Here is a 21,052-nt window from a genome sequence, read left to right as displayed (position 1 = left end):
TGGTGTGGAGGAGGAAGAACTGGGAGCGGGGACTGCAGTTTGCAGCTAGCACACAATATTGGTTATAGAGTCTTGTTGGCTTGATAGCCGGAGCTGCTGGCCTGAGTTGTTGGCTGAGCGCTGAGGTGCGCACAGATAGGTGTGGGAGCAGCTCTGAGCTGGAGTCTGCAAGGGATAGCAGCAAATCTACACAGGGACCCACTGTCTAATGATCTGTGACCCAAGGCATTGCTGAATCCAACGAACAAAAGCGGAGGGGGGGCCTCCACTAGATATTTATCCAAAGCACAAAAGCTTGAAACAATTTGGCACACTTCACAGTTTTAGCAGTAAACCCCTCCCCCCCCCCCCCCCGAATAAAACAAAAGTCCTGCAGATCACAAAACAAAGTGCATTGGCAGAGCTGGGTATGGGGCTCAGTACTGGAACAGCAGCATATGTTGCAAAGCAGGACTGAGGTGCCCTGGTGTTGTTGTGTGTAGGGATCAGTATTGAAATAGTGTATGTGGGGTGAATTGGGCAGGATTGAGGCTGTGTATGGAGATCAGCATTGGAATAATGTGTGTGTGTTTAGGTGGGGGGGGGGGGGGAGCGATGCATGGCAATGTACAGTTCTATGTGGGAAGGAATGGGGAGCTGCATTAGAGAATGACACAGGGACAAATTTGTCCCTGACCCCGCAAGAACTCAATTCCCCATCCCCGCGAGTTTTGTTGCTGTCCCTATTCCATTCCTGTAAGCTCTGCCTTAACCGCCCAAGTCTTGAATACATATGATTTTAAAGTGTTTGAGGCTTAGGGAGATGAGGATGGAGCATGCAGGAATGGGGCAGCGATGGGAAAATGAGTTCCTGCGGGGACGGGAGAAAATTTGTCCCCGTGCCATTCTCTAGGCTACATATCAGAATTGAGAACTGTTTATGGAGATCAAATCAATAATAGAATTCATTACTATAGGCCTGGACCAAGAAACACCAGGAAAACTGTTGGGGGTAGGGGAGAGTAGACATCGCATGAAAGAGGGAGGGAAGTGCAGAACTGAAATAGAGAGCGGAGGAAGGGGGCTGCAGGCCAGTACAGAGGTCTTTACATCATCCCATAATTAAAAAGAAATCTTTCGCAAATGTATCAGTGTGATCGTTAGTTCCATAACCCTCCTCCTCCCCTCAAGCTCATAAGCTGTACCTTCCCCCTTCTTCCCTCTCAAACACAACACCATTTGTTTCTTAATTTTCCAAAATGTTCAAGGAGTTTTCCTCCGTCCCTTTTCAGTCTGGCAGGTTGAAGAGAGAGAGGATGGGAACTAACTCTGCTGCAACCGTCTCTCACCATTCAATAAACTATGTGAAAAAGAATTTTGATTCCTTATATGTCCGAAGAGGATGATAAGCTGTCCATTTAATGCCAAAGTGTTCAGACCCCACAAAAATGTCTTTTTAATAAAACAAACTGGAGAAACTTGTCTTTTTTTTTTTTTTTTTTTTAAATAATTCCTGATATGCAAATAATTCAAGAGCTTCTTTATAAAAACACATTAAAAGACTACCAAACAAAATTATTTTTTTTTTTTTTTTGGCAAAAAAACTTGTTTTCCCATCCCTTTTTAAAAATTTAAATAATTGCTGCCTGCCAAAATTGCTTCCATGCGTCCGTGTCTCCTTTCGACACAAGAGCTCTAGACAAAGCTAGTGTATCAAAAAGAAGGGGGGGGGGAAGAAAAAAGGCGAGATGAGGACTTAGAAAAACAGACAAAGAATAAAGAAAAGAAAAAGGAAGGCGGTGAGAGGTAGTGTCCAAGAAAAACCCAAGACACTTATTACTTGGAGAGACGTTCCAGAGAAGCAGCAGCGAACATAGCCCTCCTCACACCCAGCCCATTCTACTTCTCCATTTTGCTGTTGGTCCTGTAAAGGAACCTCCATCCCAAAACTGGAAATTTGCCGAGATTAAAATATGCAGAGTCCCCCCTCTCTCCTGGTCACAGGGGTGGTACAGGATGGGAAACTGGAAAGAATGATTGGGAGGGGGGAGCAGAAGAGGAGACATAAACAACACGCAGCTCCCCCCCCCAGCATAGCTGCTAAAGTCAAGCAGTTTCATGGCACAACGAAGAAACATAAAACTTCCCTACAGTCAGGGAAAGGAGTCTGTAAAACATGAAGAGCAAAAGCTATGCTTTCTCTTCCGAGGAAGAAAAAAAAAAAAAAAAAAGAACCGAAACATTTAAAACCAAAAAATAAATTAAAAATAAAACAAACATTCTCTGGTTTCATAACAGCAGCCACAGCAGGGGGGGAGTCTCTGCTGACGCTGTCTCTCTCTTCCATTGTCAGGAATATGTGCTCTCTATGGAAGAAAGCCAGGTGTCTGCAGGGGAGGGGCTGTGATTGGGTCCTCCACAAAGGTCAGAGGCCATTGGTACTGCGATGGATGAGAGGCGTCTTGCTCAGCTCCACCACTGGGGAGCGTGGCTTGTTTTTCATCTTGGGAACACGCTGAAGCAGCTGCTGGGCTTCCTGGTAAGCGTCTCGGAGTTCTTTCTTCCACTGAACAAACTCTGGGTCGCTCTGAGAAGACAAAAACCAGCAAGAAGGCTTTAATGATCGCCAACACCACCTTGCATCCGTACTTGGCCCTGAAGCTGCAAACACTGTGTTAAGGCAGTGAGGGAAGTCAGCCAGCAGTTAAAATACACTGATAATAACCTGAATAAACAGGGGACTCTTATTTCTAACCATCTTGGAAAGGTAGATTACACAGAACCTTCCAAAGAGGTTCTTTCCTCCAACAGTCATTAAACTCATTTATTGATGCCAATGAAAAAAAATGTTTTATTTTTTTACAAACCGCAAATATCTTTCAATAACCCATATAGATTCTAAAATAAGGAGTAAAACATACATCTACCGTAATTTTACCTGAATTCAGCCCCTGACCACTCTCATTTCACTTTGAAGCAATATTCCACATAATACAGGCTTGTTATGTAGTAGAGAATGACATGGGGAGGAAAAAAAAAACTAGTCGCCGTGGGTACAAGGCCATTCACTGCCCTGTGGAGCAATGAATGGCCTTGTCTCCACAGTAAAGTATCTGTCATATTGTTTCCCTTCCCAGCCCTCCTTGCAATCGTGACACAAACACACAAAATACCCCAAAACATTTATCCAGGCATCTCGTCCCTTCTCCTCACCTTCGTGGGTGCTCTTCAGAATTTTATCCTCTTTCTGAGGTGTCCGGACATGGTAAACCATTCTCAGAATCTCGTGTGACTGTCCCACCGCTTCTCCCTCTGATGAACTTCCTGTTTTCGCCTTGGAGGCTTGCGTCAGAGGAGAAGCTTTGGGACAGTCGCACGGGACTTGTGAACATTGCCACTTCTGGACACCCAGAAAGAGAAAAGTCTGAAGAGCGTCCGCAAAGGTGACAGGATGGAAGGTGACCCGACGAAGAGAAGAGGTTGAGTGGTGCTGAAGGGGAGTAGAGGGGGGGGAAGGGTAAGACGCTGAGGAGGGGGGAGAAAGGGAGGAACAGATGCTGAAGGGCAGTGGAGAGAGGGAGGAGCAGACACTGGATGGAAGAGAGAGGGGAGCAGGTGCGGGTTGGAAGGGGAGAGTGAGAGGGGGAACAGATACTGAAAGTGGAGAGAAAGGGAGCAGATGCCAGAAGGAAGTGGCGAGGAGAGGAAAAGGGAGAAGACGCTGGATGGGAGGGGAGAGAGAGAGAGAGGGGAGCAGACTATGGAAGGAAGTGGTGAGGAGAGCGAGCACATACTGGATGGAAGGAGGGGATAAAGAAAGAGAGCACATGCTGGATTGGGGGAACAGGATAGATTTAGTGAGATACTGGAAGGTGTGAGGAAAAGAGGTGACAAGCTTTTAGGTAGACACAATGAAAGGGAAATTGAGGACTGCAAAGTAAGAAAGTAGACAAGAGGTTGAAAACAAATTGAAAAGGAAAAGCAGAAAAGAAAAGGAAGGGAAAGGGAGAGGAGAGAGATACCAGATCTGAAGGGAGGAAAGGAGGAGAGAGATGCTATAAACCACCTAGGGGAGGGAGTGAGAGATGGAAGGGAAGAAGACAGAGATGCCAGACCGAAAAGGAGCCATACACATATACCTCTTACAGAATAAGGGACAAAAATCTTAGGGCCCCCTACAGTTAATATCAGCAAATAAAGATATTTTAAATTGCTGACTTGCCATTCCTTATGCTGTTTATAATTATTTTCAATCAGATCTTTATTCCACTTTCTGAAAGATTCTCCTTTAGCTTCCTTCACCTCACTCATTAACCATGCCAGCTGCCGTTTTGTTTTCCTTCCTCTTTTTTTTATACATGGAATATATCTGGTCTGGGCTTCCAGGATAAGTTTTGAATAACATCTGTGCCTGATGTAAATTTTTGACCTTTGCAGCTGCTCAAAGAAATCTTGTAAAGCACCAGGGCTGGATGGATTCTCAGCTAACTTTATTTTAAAAAATAAAGTTGTTTTTTTTTTTTGCTCCAATCTTAGTTCATATTTTCAACTCAATTCTGCAGGGAGAGAAGCTTCAATCTTCTATGTTACAGTGTTGCCAAAACCATGGAAGGACCAGACATCTTGTGGTTCCTTCCAACCCATATTGATGTTAAACTTTTAGCTAAGCATTTGAATGGGGCGATAGGTTCCAAAATAGGGGAAGATCAGGTAGGTTTCTACTAGAGGGAGATACAATGGAGATGTTTAAATACCTACTTGGCATGAGGCGAATCTCTTTCATTTGAAAGGAAGCTCTGGAATAAGCTCCAGAATGAAAGGGCATAAGATAAAGTTAAGAGGCAATAAGCTGAGGAGTAATCTAAGGAAATACATTTTTTTTTTTTTTTTTTTACAGAAAGGGTGGTAGTTGCATGGAATAGTCTCCTGGTAGAAGTAGTGGAGACAAAGACTGTGCCTTAATTCCAAGACAGAATGTGGGAGAGGAGGAGATAGTGGATGCTGCGGATCGGCAGACTGGATGGGCCACTAGGCCTTTATCTGCCGTCATGTTTCTATGAATATGTCATGCCAACCAGATCTCAGCTGCTAATAGTTCCACTACAAGAGCAAAAAGATGGGGGTTAGTGCCTCTGTAAAGTTCAAGATAATTAGTGTATTCTCTATTCACTCTAATCCTCACTGATAAAGATGAGTATGGAGCTGAAATCTATTTTCTAAAACTGGAGCCCAAACCAAATTGCTGTAAAACTTGGAACATAAATCTCCACTCAACCCTACCAAAGCTTTTACTGCTTCGATAATAGGAATGGCCATTGGTATCTTATAAGCCTTAGCATGCCATACGAGGTCAAGAGTACGGAGGACATTTATAAATAATGAATGTACCAGTTGGGGGTCTATTGAGTACCTTCTTCTGCCCAACATGGAATGCTCATTGCTGCCGACAGTGGATGAAGAAGCATTGATCTTACCTAATATGACATTTATGTTGGACATGAAATGAGATTCAAAGGAAGGAGGAGTCAGAAGTAACACTAGAAAATATTTCTTCATGGACGTATGAACAGCCAGCCAATGGAAATGCTGGATGCAAGAGCAGCAATATGTGTTCAAGTCTATACAAGAAAACACCCAGTTCTAGGGCTGTGGCTCATTGGTTGAGCTGTTGCCTCTGCACCCAGAGGTTGTGAGATCAAATCCCGGAGCTGCTGGGTAAGTCACTTAATCCTCCAGTGCCCACTGCTTTGAATGTCAGCTTTGAAATGCCAAAGCGATAAAAAGGCAGCATACGAGTCCCCATTCCCTAGATACAGAGGAAAGCTAGAGATGGATTGAGGTCTCTGGCACTGAACTAGGATGCAAACTGGAAAGAGTAGATGGGCCTTCCAGTACATATCTACCATCATATTCTCAGATTTGTATTTTCCATTGTACCACAAATAAAATCTCACATATTTTCAAAAAATTCATCCAAATATCTTAACCCCTCCTCTTTTACCTCCAGAAGATTCACCTACCTTCAGATAACCTTCCCCCAAATTACCCACCTTAACACCTTCCAATTAAACAAATACCATAAATAGATTGTAACCTACCCTCTCTAACTGCATTCCATATGTATTTTTCATACAGTTCTTCACTGTCAGTTTAATTTCCATCCTATAAATTCACATAGAATTTTTCTTTTTTCAACCATCTTTATTTTCTCTTCTTTATTAATTTCCAGGTACTTTAGTTAGATTGTGAGCCTTCGGGACAGTAAGGGAATTTTTTAAGTACCTTCTTACTTCTCATTTATAATCTTAATGTATATTTTCTTCAAACCGCTTAGAACCTAACGGATGTAGCGGTATATAAGAAATAAATTACATTACATATATATATTTACCAATCAAACATCACTGATCATGGCTGCAGCAAGAGATGTGGAAAGGTTTTAAAGAAAAGAAAATTAAATATTTGTATTATGGACTTATCCACAGTGTGTAATCACCTTTGAGTGCTATACAGTACACAAAGCACATCTATCTTTAAACTAAACCATGCTCAGCCCTGCTGAATCTCTCGTCAGTCTCCAACACTTGCTTCTCTATTTCTAGTGAGAGGACCTACATCACACTGAAGGATGAACTGTTTTCCCCCACGGATCTTGAGCAGGATACATTTCTTTTCCTTAATGTGTGTCTCTTCCACACTCTGGATCTCCTCCATGGTAAGTAAGCTTTGCTGAAAAACAGAGAAAATATTCCACAAGGTAAGCGAGAAAAGAAAGCACACTTTTGTAGACAGTCTAAACTACTGGGGGGGGGGAGGGGGGAGTGTGGCGCAGTGGTTCAAGCTACAGCATCAAACCCATGCTGCTCCTCCTTGTGACCCTGGACAAGTCACTTAATCCCCCCATTGCCCCAGGTACATTAGATAGATTTTGAGCCCACCAGGACAGACAGGGAAAAATGCTTGAGTATCTGAATAAATTCCTGTAAACCATTCTGAGCTCCCCTGGAAGAACAGCATAGAAAATTGAATAAATAAATAGTGTGAAAAGTTTCAGCCTCTGATAACCAGAGCAGGTATCGTGACATCATAAAACCTCATTCCATCAATGTCTAAGAGCCAACCACATCAGTGATGTCACAATGGCTTGATTGTCCTATACTTGGCTCACTTTTGCTACACTTTGATTTCTAGAGTGATGCAATGGTTAAATCTACAGCATCAGCCCCCTAAGGTTGTGGGTTTAAACCCACCCTACTCCTTGTGACCCTGGGCAAGTCACTTAATCCCCCCATTGCCCCAGGTACATTAGATAGATTATGAGCTCACTGGGACAGACAGGGAAAAATGCTTGAGTACCTGAATAAATTCATGTAAAACTGTTCTGAGCTCCCCTGGGAGAATGGCATAGAAAAATGAATAAATAAATAGTGTGAAAAGTTTCAGCCTCTCATAACCAGAGCTGGTATTGTGACATCATAATGCCTCATTCCACCAATGCCTAAGAGCCAATTTCATCAGTGATGTCACAATGGCTTGATTATCCTAGACTCAGCTCACTTTTAGTACATTTTGATTTCTAGAGTGGCGCAGTGGTTAAAGCTACAGCCTCAGCACCCTGGGGTTGTGGGTTCAAAACCACGCTACTCCTCGTGACCTTGAGCAAGTCACTTAATCCCCCCATTTCCCCAGGTACATTAGATAGATTGTGAGCCCACCAGGACAGACAGGGAAAAATGCTTGAGTACCTGAATACATTTATGTGAATCGTTCTGAGCTCGCCTGAGAGAACAGTATAGAAAACTGAATAAAGAAATAGTGTGAACAGTTTCAGCCTCTGATAACCAGAGCTGGTATTGTGACATCATAATGCCTCATTCCTCCAATGCCTAAGAGCCAACCTCATCAGTGATGTCACAATGGCTTGATTATCCTAGACTCAGCTCACTTTTAGTACATTTTGATTTCTAGAGTGGCGCAGTGGTTAAAGCTACAGCCTCAGCACCCTGGGGTTGTGGGTTCAAAACCACGCTACTCCTCGTGACCTTGAGCAAGTCACTTAATCCCCCCATTTCCCCAGGTACATTAGATAGATTGTGAGCCCACCAGGACAGACAGGGAAAAATGCTTGAGTACCTGAATACATTTATGTGAATCGTTCTGAGCTCGCCTGAGAGAACAGTATAGAAAACTGAATAAAGAAATAGTGTGAACAGTTTCAGCCTCTGATAACCAGAGCTGGTATTGTGACATCATAATGCCTCATTCCTCCAATGCCTAAGAGCCAACCTCATCAGTGATGTCACAATGGCTTGATTATCCTAGACTCAGCTCACTTTTAGTACATTTTGATTTCTAGAGTGGCGCAGTGGTTAAAGCTACAGCCTCAGCACCCTGGGGTTATGGGTTCAAACCCATACTGCTCCTTGTGACCCTGGGCAAGTCACTTAATCCCCCCATTGCCCCAGGTACATTAGACAGATTGTGAGCCCACAAGGACAGACAGGGAAAATGCTTGAGTACCTGAATAAATTCATGTAAACTGTTCTGAGCTCCCCTGGGAGAACGGCATAGAAAAATGAATAAATAGTGTGAACAGTTTCAGCCTCTGATAACCAGAGCTGGTATTGTGACATCATAATGCCTCATTCCACCAATGCCTAAGAGCCAATTTCATCAGTGATGTCACAATGGCTTCATTATCCTAGACTCAGCTCACTTTTAGTACATTTTGATTTCTAGAGTGGCGCAGTGGTTAAAGCTACAACCTCAGCACCTTGAGGTTGTGGGTTCAAACCCATACTGCTCCTTGTGACCCTGGGCAAGTCACTTAATCCCTCCATTGCCCCAGGTCCATTAGATAGATTATGAGCCCACCGGGACAGACAGGGGAAAATGCTTGAGTACCTGAATAAATTCATGTAAACCGTTCTGAGCTCCCCTGGGAGAACCGTATAGAAAACTGAATAAATAAAAAAATGATCTACTCGTATGGATTTACGTCTCCTATCCAGTTCACATCCAAGATCATCAGGCACAATCTCCTCACTTCCTGGCCATCTGACTCTCATCAAGTTACAAAATCCACTGCATCGTCGTGTTATTTGTAAGCTTCTATCCCGCTAGATCAGTATCCCACAGACTTTTTGGCTGGCGGTAAACTGTACCCAGGGCTATGGCCGGAAGGCACCCGGAAGTGCGCGGAGGCCCTCCAGCCGCGACCCTGAAGCCGTCACTTCAGTGGGGGGGGGGGGACCCTGGAGGATGGGAGGCGGAGAGTCATCGGCGCAAGCTGACTGCCTACAAGACGATGTCCTTTAAGCAGTCAGCCGGTGCCGACGCCTCTCCTCCTTACCGGCGTCTTTGTCAGGGCACGTCTGGAATCTGCTGTGAAAAACCAGTGTACTGTGGCGCACAGTTTGCGATTCGGTGCACTAGATCCCCGCAACTCGGATTCTAGGTGGGTTACAGACAGTGCTATTGCTACATGGAGACATACTTATAGTGTTGGATTTGACCGATTACATTCCTGATAGAAATGTACCGTATTTTCACGCATATAACGTGCGCGTTATACGTGTGAGCGCGTTTTACAACTTTTTTTTTCCAATCCAATCCGGCATCCCCCCTGCGAACCGGCTTCCTCCCCCCCGCTTGCGTCACCCCCCCTCCCCGCGATCCTACATCCCCCCCAGCACCACAAAACATCTCTTACCCGATTGGGCACCGGCACCAGCACCAATGCACAGGATGGTGCCAGTGCCAGTACCCGAAGATCCTCCCTCGTTGGTTTGGGCTGGGCTGGGCGGTGTGGGAGAGATCCTCCTTCTTCCTGCGCCGGGCTGGACCAGGCTTTGAGCATTTCCACATGCTCAAAGCCTTCTGGTCTCGGTCTCGCTCTCTCCGAGATCTCGGAGATCTCCAAGATCTCGGAGAGAGCGAGACCAGAAGGCTTTGAGCATGCGCAAATGCTCAAAGCCTAGTCCAGCCCGGCGCAGGAAGAAGGAGGATCTCTCCCGCACCGCACCACCCAGCCCAGCCCAGCCCAGCCCAAACCAAACCAACAAGGGAGGATCTTCGGGCACTGGCACTGGCACATCCTGTGCATTGGTGCTGGTGCCCAATCGGGTAAGAGATGTTTTGCGGTGCTGGGGGGGATGTAGGATCGCGGGGGGGGGGGGGGGGAGGAGGATGCCGGTTCGCAGGGGGGATGCCAGATCGGATTGAAAAAAAAAAAGTTGTAAAACGCGGTTAAGCGAGCGGGGGGGGGGGGGGGGGAGGATGCCGGTTCGCAGGGGGGATGCCGGATCGGATTGAAAAAAAAAAGTTGTAAAACGCAGGTAAGCGAGCGGGGGGGAGGATGCCGGTTCGGAGTAGGCGGGAGGAGGTTTTAGCATGCGCAGTATACGCGTGCGCGCGCTATATAAAATTTTTTTAACATAAATTTGTGTTCCCCGCGCGTTTTACACGGATGCGCAGTATATGGGTGAAAATATGGTAATCTGTCAAAAAAACTGTAACTGAGATTTCTAAGGCATTGGGTTACATGTGCCTTGCATTGTGTAGTCCTTGCATGAGGTTTTGTTTTTGCATAACAGTGTTGGGTTAGACATATATAGGGGTATGCAATCTATATGTACATTATTAGGTTAAACCAGTATCTCCCAAACATTTTTTTTTTAGCTCTGGCACACTTACACGGCAAATGTTTTTCATGGAGCACACACACACAAAAAAAATGAGGACATACATGACCCCGCCCCATTCTGCCCACAACCCCGCTCCAACCCCACACAAACTGAGTCTTGTCTTCCTTGAGCTCGGGGCTGCGTCTAGAGCAGTGGTCTCAAACTCAAACCCTTTGCAGGGCCACATTTTGGATTTGTAGGTATTTGGAGGGCTGCAGAAAAAAATAGTTAATGTCTTATTAAAGAAATGACAACTTTGCATGAGGTAAAACTCGTTATAGTAACTTTAACGAGTTTTACCTCATGTAAAGTTGTCATATGGTTTATAAATCTTATAACTATAAGTCATATAGTTGTAATATAGTTTATAAATCTTTCCTTAATTGCTTCTGATCATTTCATCTGTACACAGCTGAAACCAGTGCAACATGCAGAAAGTGAAAAACTATCAAAGTATCAATTGCAAGAGACAAAGTTTGGGACCAACTATTTTGAACGTAGTATAGAAGATCATCTTATAATTCCCGACAGGCCCTGTTTCGCAATCCTGCTGCATCAGGGGAATTTATTTGAAAACGAGCTACTGCTACTGATGCAGCAGGATTGCGAAACAGGGCCTGTCGGGAATTATAAGATGATCTTCTATACTACGTTCAAAATAGTTGGTCCCAAACTTTGTCTCTTGCAATTGAATATCTACACCTGGGAGATTGAATATCTACACCGGGAGAGTGTATTTAACTGAGTTGCGGTGATCTTTCCCTTATCAGAGGACACTATTGAGATAAGTGCGGGTTCCTATATTTTTTTGAAAGAATTTCTATGTAAAGAGTCTTTGAAAATATATTTAAGCACTGATTGCACTTTAACGGAGTTTTTCTTTGACCGAGGATGTGCTCTCTATGACAACTTAGTAATTGTCTTAGTAGTTTCCTGAGTTTATTCTCAGGGAGCACTGAGGTCTTTTCTCCGTATTAGGAAACCTGCCCTAACTAGTCTCTGATAATGGAATTTATCGAGTGAATATCTCTAGGTGAATACATATATTTTTTGATATTCTGCTTGTGTATTTTCATTTTTTGACATACGAGATCTTGACATGTGCCTTGTGAACATAGGAGACAGTTTGTGAGGGAAATGTCTGCTTACCGGAGATTCCCCCTCGCCTCGCCATTCCAGCCGGTTGGGGAAGAGGTAGAAGTATCGTCTCTGCCACTGGATAAGGAAGGGGTTTCCCATTTTTGACATATAACCGTGCATTATACAGTCCTTCCCTAAAGCATAATCTAGAGAGAGCGGGGACAGAGAATAAAGGAATTCAGATGAAAGGGACAAAAAGAAACAGAAGAATTTCTGTTACAAACATATTTGTACATCGATGTATAAATATACAGTTCACAGCTGAACAAAAATGTTGAGAAAACACAGCTTGTGGGGCAGGATGTTAGTATCAGGTTGGGAGGGGGTGCTGGCACAGAACGCTCGCTGGACACAAGGCAAGGGCTCAGTCTAGGAGTGCTGGCTGGATTTGGGGGGGAGGGGTTGGCAATTCACCTTCTTCATGTCCTAGTTGTTTATTTTTTGCCCTCTTCCGAGCTTCAAGTTTGTCCGTTTCAAAATTCACAGCTTCAAAGACCGTCTCGGCCACTTCTTGCTGCCATCGCTCCGATATCGTAAGCGGAAAGTTCCGATAGAGCTCCTGATCGCTGTCTAACAACTGGGAATATTCAACAGGCAAGGGAGGGGTGGGAAGCAGGTGAGGAGACAAAGGCGTGAGAGCAAGAAAGAGGGAGAGAAAGTCAAAGACTACTTAACACACATATAAGTGGCTTTCATTAAACTTAATGTTTTCATCTCTAAAAGACATTTCTACGAAAACATACCACTAAGTCCAGAACTGTCAGTCACTGAGCTCAGCAACGACTAGGGAGTGACAGTGAAGAGGCTCCTGGCTCTACCCTACCCACTAGTGGATGTCAGGTGACAGTGGACCGATTCTGGACGTGGCATCTGCTGCGGCAGGCGCCTCCAAAACGGGCACCTGCTGTGTGTCTAATCTAATCCAATTAGGTCTTCTTAATTGCGCTTTTCCAGTACAGGCTCAAGGCAACTTATAGGCTCTGAGGCCCATGTAGCAACATGAGGAAAATTGACAACCCAGAGAAGTAGGTGAATATTGTTCTGGAAGGGAAGATGCAACACAATACAAAGACACAATACAATATAAGGCTACAATACAGTTCAAGGAAGGCTACATTGTTGCAGGAAAGAAGCAGCTACGTTACAATGTGGCAGCTTTGCTTGCACTGCCTAGGTGGGAGTGCAGAGACTCTATGTTGCCAGGGGGTTATCAAATAGGTAGGTTTTCAGTCTTTTCCTGAAGATGAGATAATTTGGTGTTCTTATGGAAGGTGGGAGGGAGTTCCGGGTTCTTGTGGCAACGCACGTGAAGAGGTCGTCAATCACCGGCAGGCTCCACTTCCAGAATCTCAGCTACTACAATCCCTAGGCGCCAGAAATGTAGGCCAGGGTTTTAGAGACCTACTTTTACGGTGCTTAGGTGCGTCAGAGGGTCACGCATAGCGACAGCTACTGACGCCGTCCCTAACCACGTCTATTTCCACGTTAGGCGTCCCTAGGCTTCGCTGTGTTGCGGAAAACGCCTAGCGCCGCCTATTTTTTTTTTAAAAATGTTACGCAATTGGATTTTAAGGGTGCGTTCAATTATCACGCCACTTAAAAACAATTAGGCGCCGGTAGGCGTGCTTCAGATGCCTACCAGCGCCTAACTTTAGGCGGCCCTTACAGAATTTCTTCCTCTATGCCTTGGCTTTTAAGAAGAAGCATAGATTTATTTATTTTTTTCTCATCACATACCTTAATTCCTTTTGTGTCTTCCTCATCAAATGATCCAATGTCAAAGGCATCCGCAGCATTAACCTCGCCTCGCGGTGGGATCAGTGGTGGGGGATACTAAAGTAGGAAGGAAGCTAGAGGTGAGAGGCGAAGGGGAGTGTGGAAGTAAGAGCAATTCATTGCTCAGAGACGAGAAACTTCCTTATCTTCTCCATTATGCTATCCTCATAAAACAAAGTATATGCCTAGAGATAGCAAGGTTACTTATCGTTAACCAGGGCTCTCCATAGACATGTGGGTGTCATTATCCCCGAAAGTGCCAGTTTGCTCTGTCCTCCCAGAGACCAGTAGAGCTCAAAAGATCTCTGGTCGTGCTACAGTGCTTCTTTATACTCAACCATTGCTTTTCCTCCTCAGTTCATTCCATAGCTTGAGGAGCTTTATCCTGCTGTCCAAGGAAAACCTGTTTTAGTTAAGCAACCTTGCTTTCTCTCTGGACAAACAGAACAAAATCAGCTACATATGGGTGTTATTATTCCTGACAGTGCCAGTTCACGTGTTCAGGGTGGCAGATTGAAGCTCAGAAAGTGCTTCTTCACACTGGTGATCACTGAGACATGGTTCACAGAGAACCTGACTGGGATGTACTTATACTGGGCTCTAAATCTGTTCAAGGAGGACAGGGTAGGAGAAAAGGAATGAGGAGTGAAATTACATATATGTTTCTTTCTTTCTTTTAAGTATTTATATACTACTTATAGTCTAAGTGGTTTACATTCAGGTACTAGAGCATTTTTCCCTGTGTATCCCGGTGGGGCAATGTATCAGGGTCACAGGAAGCAGCGTGGGATTTGAACCGGACTGGATGGACCTAGGGTCTGATCCGGCGAAGCCATTTCTTATGTTCTAACCTCAGGGTGCTGAGACTGTAGCTCTAACCTCTGCAACACACACTCCCCACAATATAATATTAAAGTCAGTATAAAAAAGAAGGATATAATTTTTTCTATTTTTTTAAATCTCTGTGCCATGGACTTATGTAGATGAAAGCAGTATCTCTCATTAAAGACTTCAATCTGGAAAAAAAAGAGTGGGACATGTATTTATATTGGTGTGATATACAGGCCTTCTCCACAGACAGAAGAAGTGGACAGAGGTTTAATCTAATCTAATCCTTGATTTTATATACCGGATCATTCCCCGAAGGGACTCGAACCAGTTAACAAAAGATAATCTCAGAAATTAGTAATGAACAATACAGAAATAGAATCAATAGCTATCAATGTATAAAGATTAAATGAGAATTCTATCAATTATCTGTAAGGTATTTCGTAAACAAATGTTTTCAGGGTTTTTCTAAAACGAGTCAATGATGCAAGAAGTTCAGACGTCTGGAGGAAGGTCATTCCAGATCTTCACCACTGTAAAGACTAAAGAATGTGAAAGTCTGCCTAAAGTTTGAATCCCTTTAAGAGGGAAGCCATAGTTAGAATTTATGTATATACTTCGTAGAGTTAAAACGATAAGTTAAAAGAAAGAGGAAATAATGGGGAAAAATTCCCATATAAACCCTTAAAAATAAGATTTGCACATTTAAACTGAACCTTCCAATAAATCGGTAGCCAATGCAGAGCTCTCAACAATGGAGTGACATGATCGTGTGAAAGGGGAAGTACTAAGAGATGATCTTAATATGCCAGATGTTGATTGCGGTATCCCTACTGCAGAAGTAGTGAGATCCTGGGATTCTCTACAGCAGGGGTGTCCAACCTGTGGCCCGAGGGCCGCATGCGGCCCCGTGAAGTATTTTGTGTGGCCCTGGTCGAGGGCGATGCAGTGTTTTCCTCTGCTGCCCCCGGGTGTTTACCGTCTTGCCGGCTCCCTCCTCTGTCTTGCTGCAGCATATGCGCGTTTGTGCGGCCTCAGAAACATTTTTTTCGGCCAATGCGGCCCAGGGAAGCCAAAAGGTTGGACACCCCTGCTCTATAGGGTAAACCGTTCTAGGAGTTGGTAATGGAACTCACATTGGATGGGGCCATACTGGACTTAGTGCTTATGAACAAGGAAAGTATTTCTTTTTTAAATTATTATTTCTTTATACTTTTATAGATATACATAAACCAGGAAAAAGAGAGATTCTACATACAAATTAAGAACAACCCCCCCCCCCCAAAAAAAACAAACAAATAAAACTCAGTATGAGATTACCAATCTCTCAAATAAAGCCCACAATCTGGGAGAGACAATTCACATTTTCATGGGATCTGCTATTGAAGTTTCTTATACCACCCATTAACCTTCTAGGCGGTATACAAATTCATAAAAACATAAAACAAACTTTAGGTAAAATACAAGGATAAAGAAAAGAATCATTAGTGTAGTGATTTTTGTCCACCAATACTACAAAGGAAAGTATTTCTAAAGCTACAATGGGTATCACTGGATGGTGACATTTAATATTAAGAAAGTTGTGGAGAGGGTTTATTGAAAGAAGCTATTTTAAAGGGCAACAATCCTTTTTGTAAATAGAAGCAAGAGATCTCATCAAGAGACTGGTCCCGCGGCAGTGGATGACGACATTTCATTAAGGCATCTACTGCTACTGGAGGGGAGGTGGCTTGTTGGCGGAGTGGGTGGGATTGAGAGCAGGGCCGAGGGCACATCCTGTAATCTTCCTCTGAAAAATCAGGCCCCATTGGCAGCCCTGCTTTGATGAAAGGCAGGACAAAGTGCTTGCCCCTTTGTGTGATTGTAGGACTGTTACTTTGTTTGTTGTCTGACTTGTAATATGTATCCTAGGAAGTTGTGTTTTATTTTGTGATTTTATATGGATACTTTCTTTAATGGTTTTAGGATACAAGATTTTAGACAAAGTGGAATTGAGGCTATTTGATGATGGAAGAGAGTAGGAAGGATTTTTGGAGTAAAGCTTTGTGACAGGGTGAAGTTCCTGTCATAGGCCAGCAGAGGGAGTCTGAACAGTGGAAAAGGAGCTCCTTCAGGAGCCAGGTGACCCTCAAGGGGACGAATGTTGGCTTCGGCCTAACCCTTGGTAAGCCTGATAGACTGGCCTGCAGTTGAGGGACTGAAAGGAGGCCTCAGGAAGAGCCCTCAGAGAGAAACTGGTTGGGAAGGAGTCCTCAGTGCGTGTGTCTGGCCAAGGCAGAAGCAACAGCATGGTAATGTAATGTAATGTAATGTAAATTATTTCTTATATACCGCTACATCCGTTAGGTTCTAAGCGGTTTACAGAAAATATACATTAAGATTAGAAATAAGAAAGGTACTTGAAAAATTCCCTTACTGTCCCGAAGGCTCACAATCTAACTAAAGTACCTGGAGGGTAATAAAGAAGTGAAAAGTAGAGTTAGAGGAAAAATAAAAATAAAATAAACATTTTAACAAGACAGCATTGATCTAAATACTTTGGAAGGTAGAAGAGAGGAGAGAAAGGAATAGAAGCTACCAGTGTGATGCAATGTCCATGTTATTTTTTTCAAAAGAATGTATTTACTTTTATAGGGGGGTCCCTGGTGACCCATGGTAGAAGCAGAAAAAATAGTGGAGGTTGGCTTTGGTTTCAGTAGTGGTTATCCTGTTTAATATTCTCTTGTCTGTGTTATAAATCAATATTTGGTCTGGCCCCCACTTACCTAGTTTCCCAATTTAATTTGGCAAGTTCTATTAAGCCCGCACAAAGAATACATCTGTTCACCTATCCGACAATAAAAGCCTGCCACTACAAAAGATTCCCGGCCAGAACTCTTGCCTTCCAGGCAGGCAAATGGAACGATTGGCTTAGTAACATTATCACGCTCTCCTCATCCTACTTCAATTTTAGAAAATTGGTAAAAACGAGTTTGTTCAATCGTTTTATAAACTAAGAATTTATACAGCTCTGCTAATTCAACCAGTAACCTTAAATAGCTATCCACTTCTTTCATTATGTAAGATTGTATTGATGACTTGATTGTGACCTTTTTGCTGATGGTCCAGCGCTTCTTGTTGTAAACCACCTCGAACTTCCATGGCTTTGGCGGTATATAAGAATAAAATTATTATTATGGTGACTAGGGGCAAAGGCCTGGAGAAGGGAGAAAACAAAGCACCTTCTGCTGCTGTGTTCTGACGGGTTTGGGTGATAGCATAAGGGTGGGATGGCTGACAGAAGCAGTGGGGAACTGTAGCATAACCACTTGCTGACTAGTGAAGGAGTAGCCCAGATGAGAGGGCAGGATCTGTCATAGTGGCAGCTCTAGTAGGCCAACTAACAACCCAGAAGCAAACCTGGCTAGAGCCCTGTTACATTAGGGCCATGTGAAAGAAAAATATGGACAAAGCAACATTGGTTGCAAGGCCAGAAAAGCTGCAAGTCAGACTAGAAGAAACAGTAGTGGGATAGGAGGGAGCCGAGGATCCAAAGAGTGAGAGAGAGAAAGGAGAGGCAGGAAGAAAAGACAAAATTGGAGACCCAAAGGGTGGTGGGTCAGGAAGAGAGAGAGAAAGCTAGAAGAGGTCTTGGCTGATATGGAAGATAGAAAACTAGGAGTTAGACCTAGTGAGGTGAGGGATGAGTCTGGAGGGGGAATTTTTAGGGACTAGAAGAGAGAGCCCGAGCTGAGAAATTGGCCTTTGGAGGCAGGGGGAGGCGAGGAAGGAGTTAAAATCTTTGTGTACAGTTAAGCCTGGGAGTGAAGATGACAGAAAGCCGAGCGTGAAATAACTGAAGGAGAGGGAGACTCTGGGGAACAGGGTAAGATCATGCAATTTTGTTTTCATTATACATGTGTAATATAACCCCTCAGGGAAGAAACTGCTTCATAGACTGGCAAGCTACAAATTTTTGTGAAATAATAAAATCAATCCACGTTTTAGCAGTTACAGTACAAATGTGTCTCATTTGTGAATAAAAACCTTTTGCATCAGTATCCAAGGAAGAGCAGATGGTTACCTATTCCAGTACTCACTCTCTCAAATACTAAAACAAGATGTCTGTAAATAAGTTTCTGGTTGCTAAGCATGCATCTCTGCTTAGAGCTACATGTGCTCTATTGAAATCATAAAAGGTCATCACACCCAAGGATGTGAACAGCCACAACACAGACTCACAAAATCTTCACTATGATCAGGATCTTACTCTTTTTTTTTTTGTATTGCAGACAGCTATTTGTGAACTTCTGGGTAGAGAATGACACGGTGACAAAATTCATCACCGTCCCCGTCCCCGCGGATAACCGCGGGAAATAATCCCATGTCATTTTCTAGTGTCTATTTCAACCTCAGTCCTTCTACACCAGCATTCTTCAGAGCAAAGCTTGCGGGTCAGTGGTTGTGGCCATTCATACTCTGATTCTTATGTGAGCCAAGGATAATGAAGCCATTGTGACATCACTGATGTGATTGGCTCTTAGGCACAGGTGGAATGAGGCATTATGACATCACAATATCTGCTCTGGATACCAGAGACTGTCATTCTGTAGTGTCTGTTTCAACCTCAGTCCTTCTACACCTGCATTCTTCAAAGCAAAGCTTGCGGGTCAGTGGTTGTGGCCAGTCATACTCTGATTCTTATGGGAGCCAAGGATAATGAAGCCATTGTGACATCACTGATGTGATTGGCTCTTAGGCACTGGTGGAATGAGGCATTATGACATCACAATATCTGCTCTGGATACCAGAGACTGTCATTCTGTAGTGTCTGTTTCAACCTCGGTCCTTCTACACCAGCATTCTTCAAAGCAAAGCTTGCGGGTCAGTGGTTGTGGCCATTCTGATTCTTTCCTCTCTCCTTAAAGAATGACATGAAGATGGTTTCCCGCAGTTATCCATGGGGACGGGAATGGTGATGAATTTTGTCACCATGTCATTCTCTACTTCTGGGATGGAGCTATGGAGGAGGGAGAAACGGTATCCCTACATTAATCCACAGCCTCTGTCCATAACGGGTGTTAAGAAAATCCTGTCAGTCGCTGTGTGAAAGGAAGATGCAGTGGTGGAGCTGGTTTTTTTTTTTTTTTTTCAAGCCAGCACTCACACATTAGTTAATTTACACTGGAGAGATACCTGCGTTTGTCCCAGGGACCGTGCCTTCTTCCCAGATGAAGATCACAAGAGTTAAAAGCATGCTGAGAGAGTTTTAATCACCAATCCAGTGGGACCCAGCACATATTTTGTTGGTTAGCATTTAACTGTTCTTACTCAGGCTCTACAAGAGTAAAATGAATCTGGTTTTCACTTGCAGCTTGGATACTGCTGTTTTCCGGCCCAGCATGTTCCCAAGACCGCAGTGTTAGAGGGTGGGGAATGTTTGAGAGTTTTAGACCAATGGTTCCCAACCCTGTCCTGGAGGACCACCAGGCCAATCGGGTTTTCAGGCTAGCCCTAATGAATATGCATGAGAGAGATTTGCATATAATGGAAGTGACAGGCATGCAAATCTGCTGTGGTTTTCATTTGGTTTTCAAGAACATTATTAGAAAGGGAAGCTACTTCATAGTTACAAGTGGCTGCCTGAACACATAGCCACTGTACAGTACCCTTTAATAACTCCTAAGCAGGCTAATTTGGCTCTGCTCTCTTCCCTCGTTTCCTCCAGGCTGAGACTGGCAGGGAAGTCCTTTTACTTCTTAAAGCTGGATCATTCTGGTTGTTGGGAGAGACAGTAAGAGGGACTTTATGAGAAGAACCAGAGAGGGAAAGGAGAGGTGGTTTACGAGGACATAGATAAGATACGGTGAGAGAATTTGCCCCCGTCCCCGCAAATAACCGCGGGAAACCATCCCATGTCATTCTTTAGTGTCTATCTCAACCTCAGTCCTTCTACACCAGCATTCTTCAATGCAAGGCTTGAGGGTCAGAGGCTGGGCCCATTCATAGTCTGATTCTTATGTGAGCCAAGTATAGGATAATGAACCCATTGTGACATCACTATGTGATTGGCTCTTAAGACATTGGTGGAATGAGGCATTATGACATCACAATATCTGCTCTGGATACCAGAGACTGGCATTCTTTAGTGTCTATCTCAATCTCAGTCCTTCTACACCAGCATTCTTCAACGCAAGGCTTGAGGGTCCGAGGCTGGGCCCATTCATGCTCCGATTCTTCCCTCTCTCCTTAAAGAATGACACAGGGATGGCTTCCCGTGGTTATCTGCGGGGATGGGGACAAATTTGGACACCCTGCCATTCTCTAGTGGGAAAGAAGGGGAAGCAGAAGCAAGAGTAAGGGAAGGCAGACAGCCTGAAGCCAGAGAGATGGATAGAAAAGTAAGGAGGAAGGAGATGGACCTGATGGTAGTGCACACAGAAAGAAATGAGGAAAAACGTCTTACAAATTTCTCGGAATAAAACAGGGTGGAGACAAACATACGCACGAGCCTCTTATATCGGTGTATCAGTGTTTCAGGATATGGGGGCCTATTTTTACATTATTATTTTTTAGAATTTCCTGCAGGACATAAAACTAGGCCCGAGGCCAGATGCGGGGGCAGGGTGTGAGTGGGGCTGGGGTCATGTGTCCTCTTTTTTTTT

At 44.0% G+C, this 21,052-nt stretch overlaps 1 protein-coding gene across 2 annotated transcripts in view; it reads right to left on the bottom strand.

The window, feature by feature from the left end:
* Positions 1–1,463: 1,463 nt before the first annotated feature.
* The window catches only part of GRK2 (G protein-coupled receptor kinase 2), an 86,544-nt gene continuing 66,955 nt past the window's right edge, over positions 1,464–21,052 (bottom strand). For both annotated transcript variants that reach the window (XM_033920070.1, XM_033920069.1), the window contains 5 exons: positions 13,542–13,637; positions 12,219–12,381; positions 11,814–11,950; positions 6,595–6,708; positions 1,464–2,566 (listed from right to left, as the gene is read on the bottom strand). In XM_033920070.1, the coding sequence (XP_033775961.1) occupies positions 2,405–2,566; positions 6,595–6,708; positions 11,814–11,950; positions 12,219–12,381; positions 13,542–13,637 (672 nt within the window). In that variant the 3' untranslated portion in view covers positions 1,464–2,404. The remainder of the gene's footprint in view (positions 2,567–6,594; positions 6,709–11,813; positions 11,951–12,218; positions 12,382–13,541; positions 13,638–21,052) is intronic.

The sequence above is a fragment of the Geotrypetes seraphini genome, chromosome 14, assembly GCF_902459505.1.
Source record: "Geotrypetes seraphini chromosome 14, aGeoSer1.1, whole genome shotgun sequence".
NCBI lineage: Eukaryota > Metazoa > Chordata > Amphibia > Gymnophiona > Dermophiidae > Geotrypetes > Geotrypetes seraphini.
The sequence above is the reverse complement of the archived record's forward strand: the minus strand, read 5'-3'. Positions and strand labels throughout refer to the sequence as shown.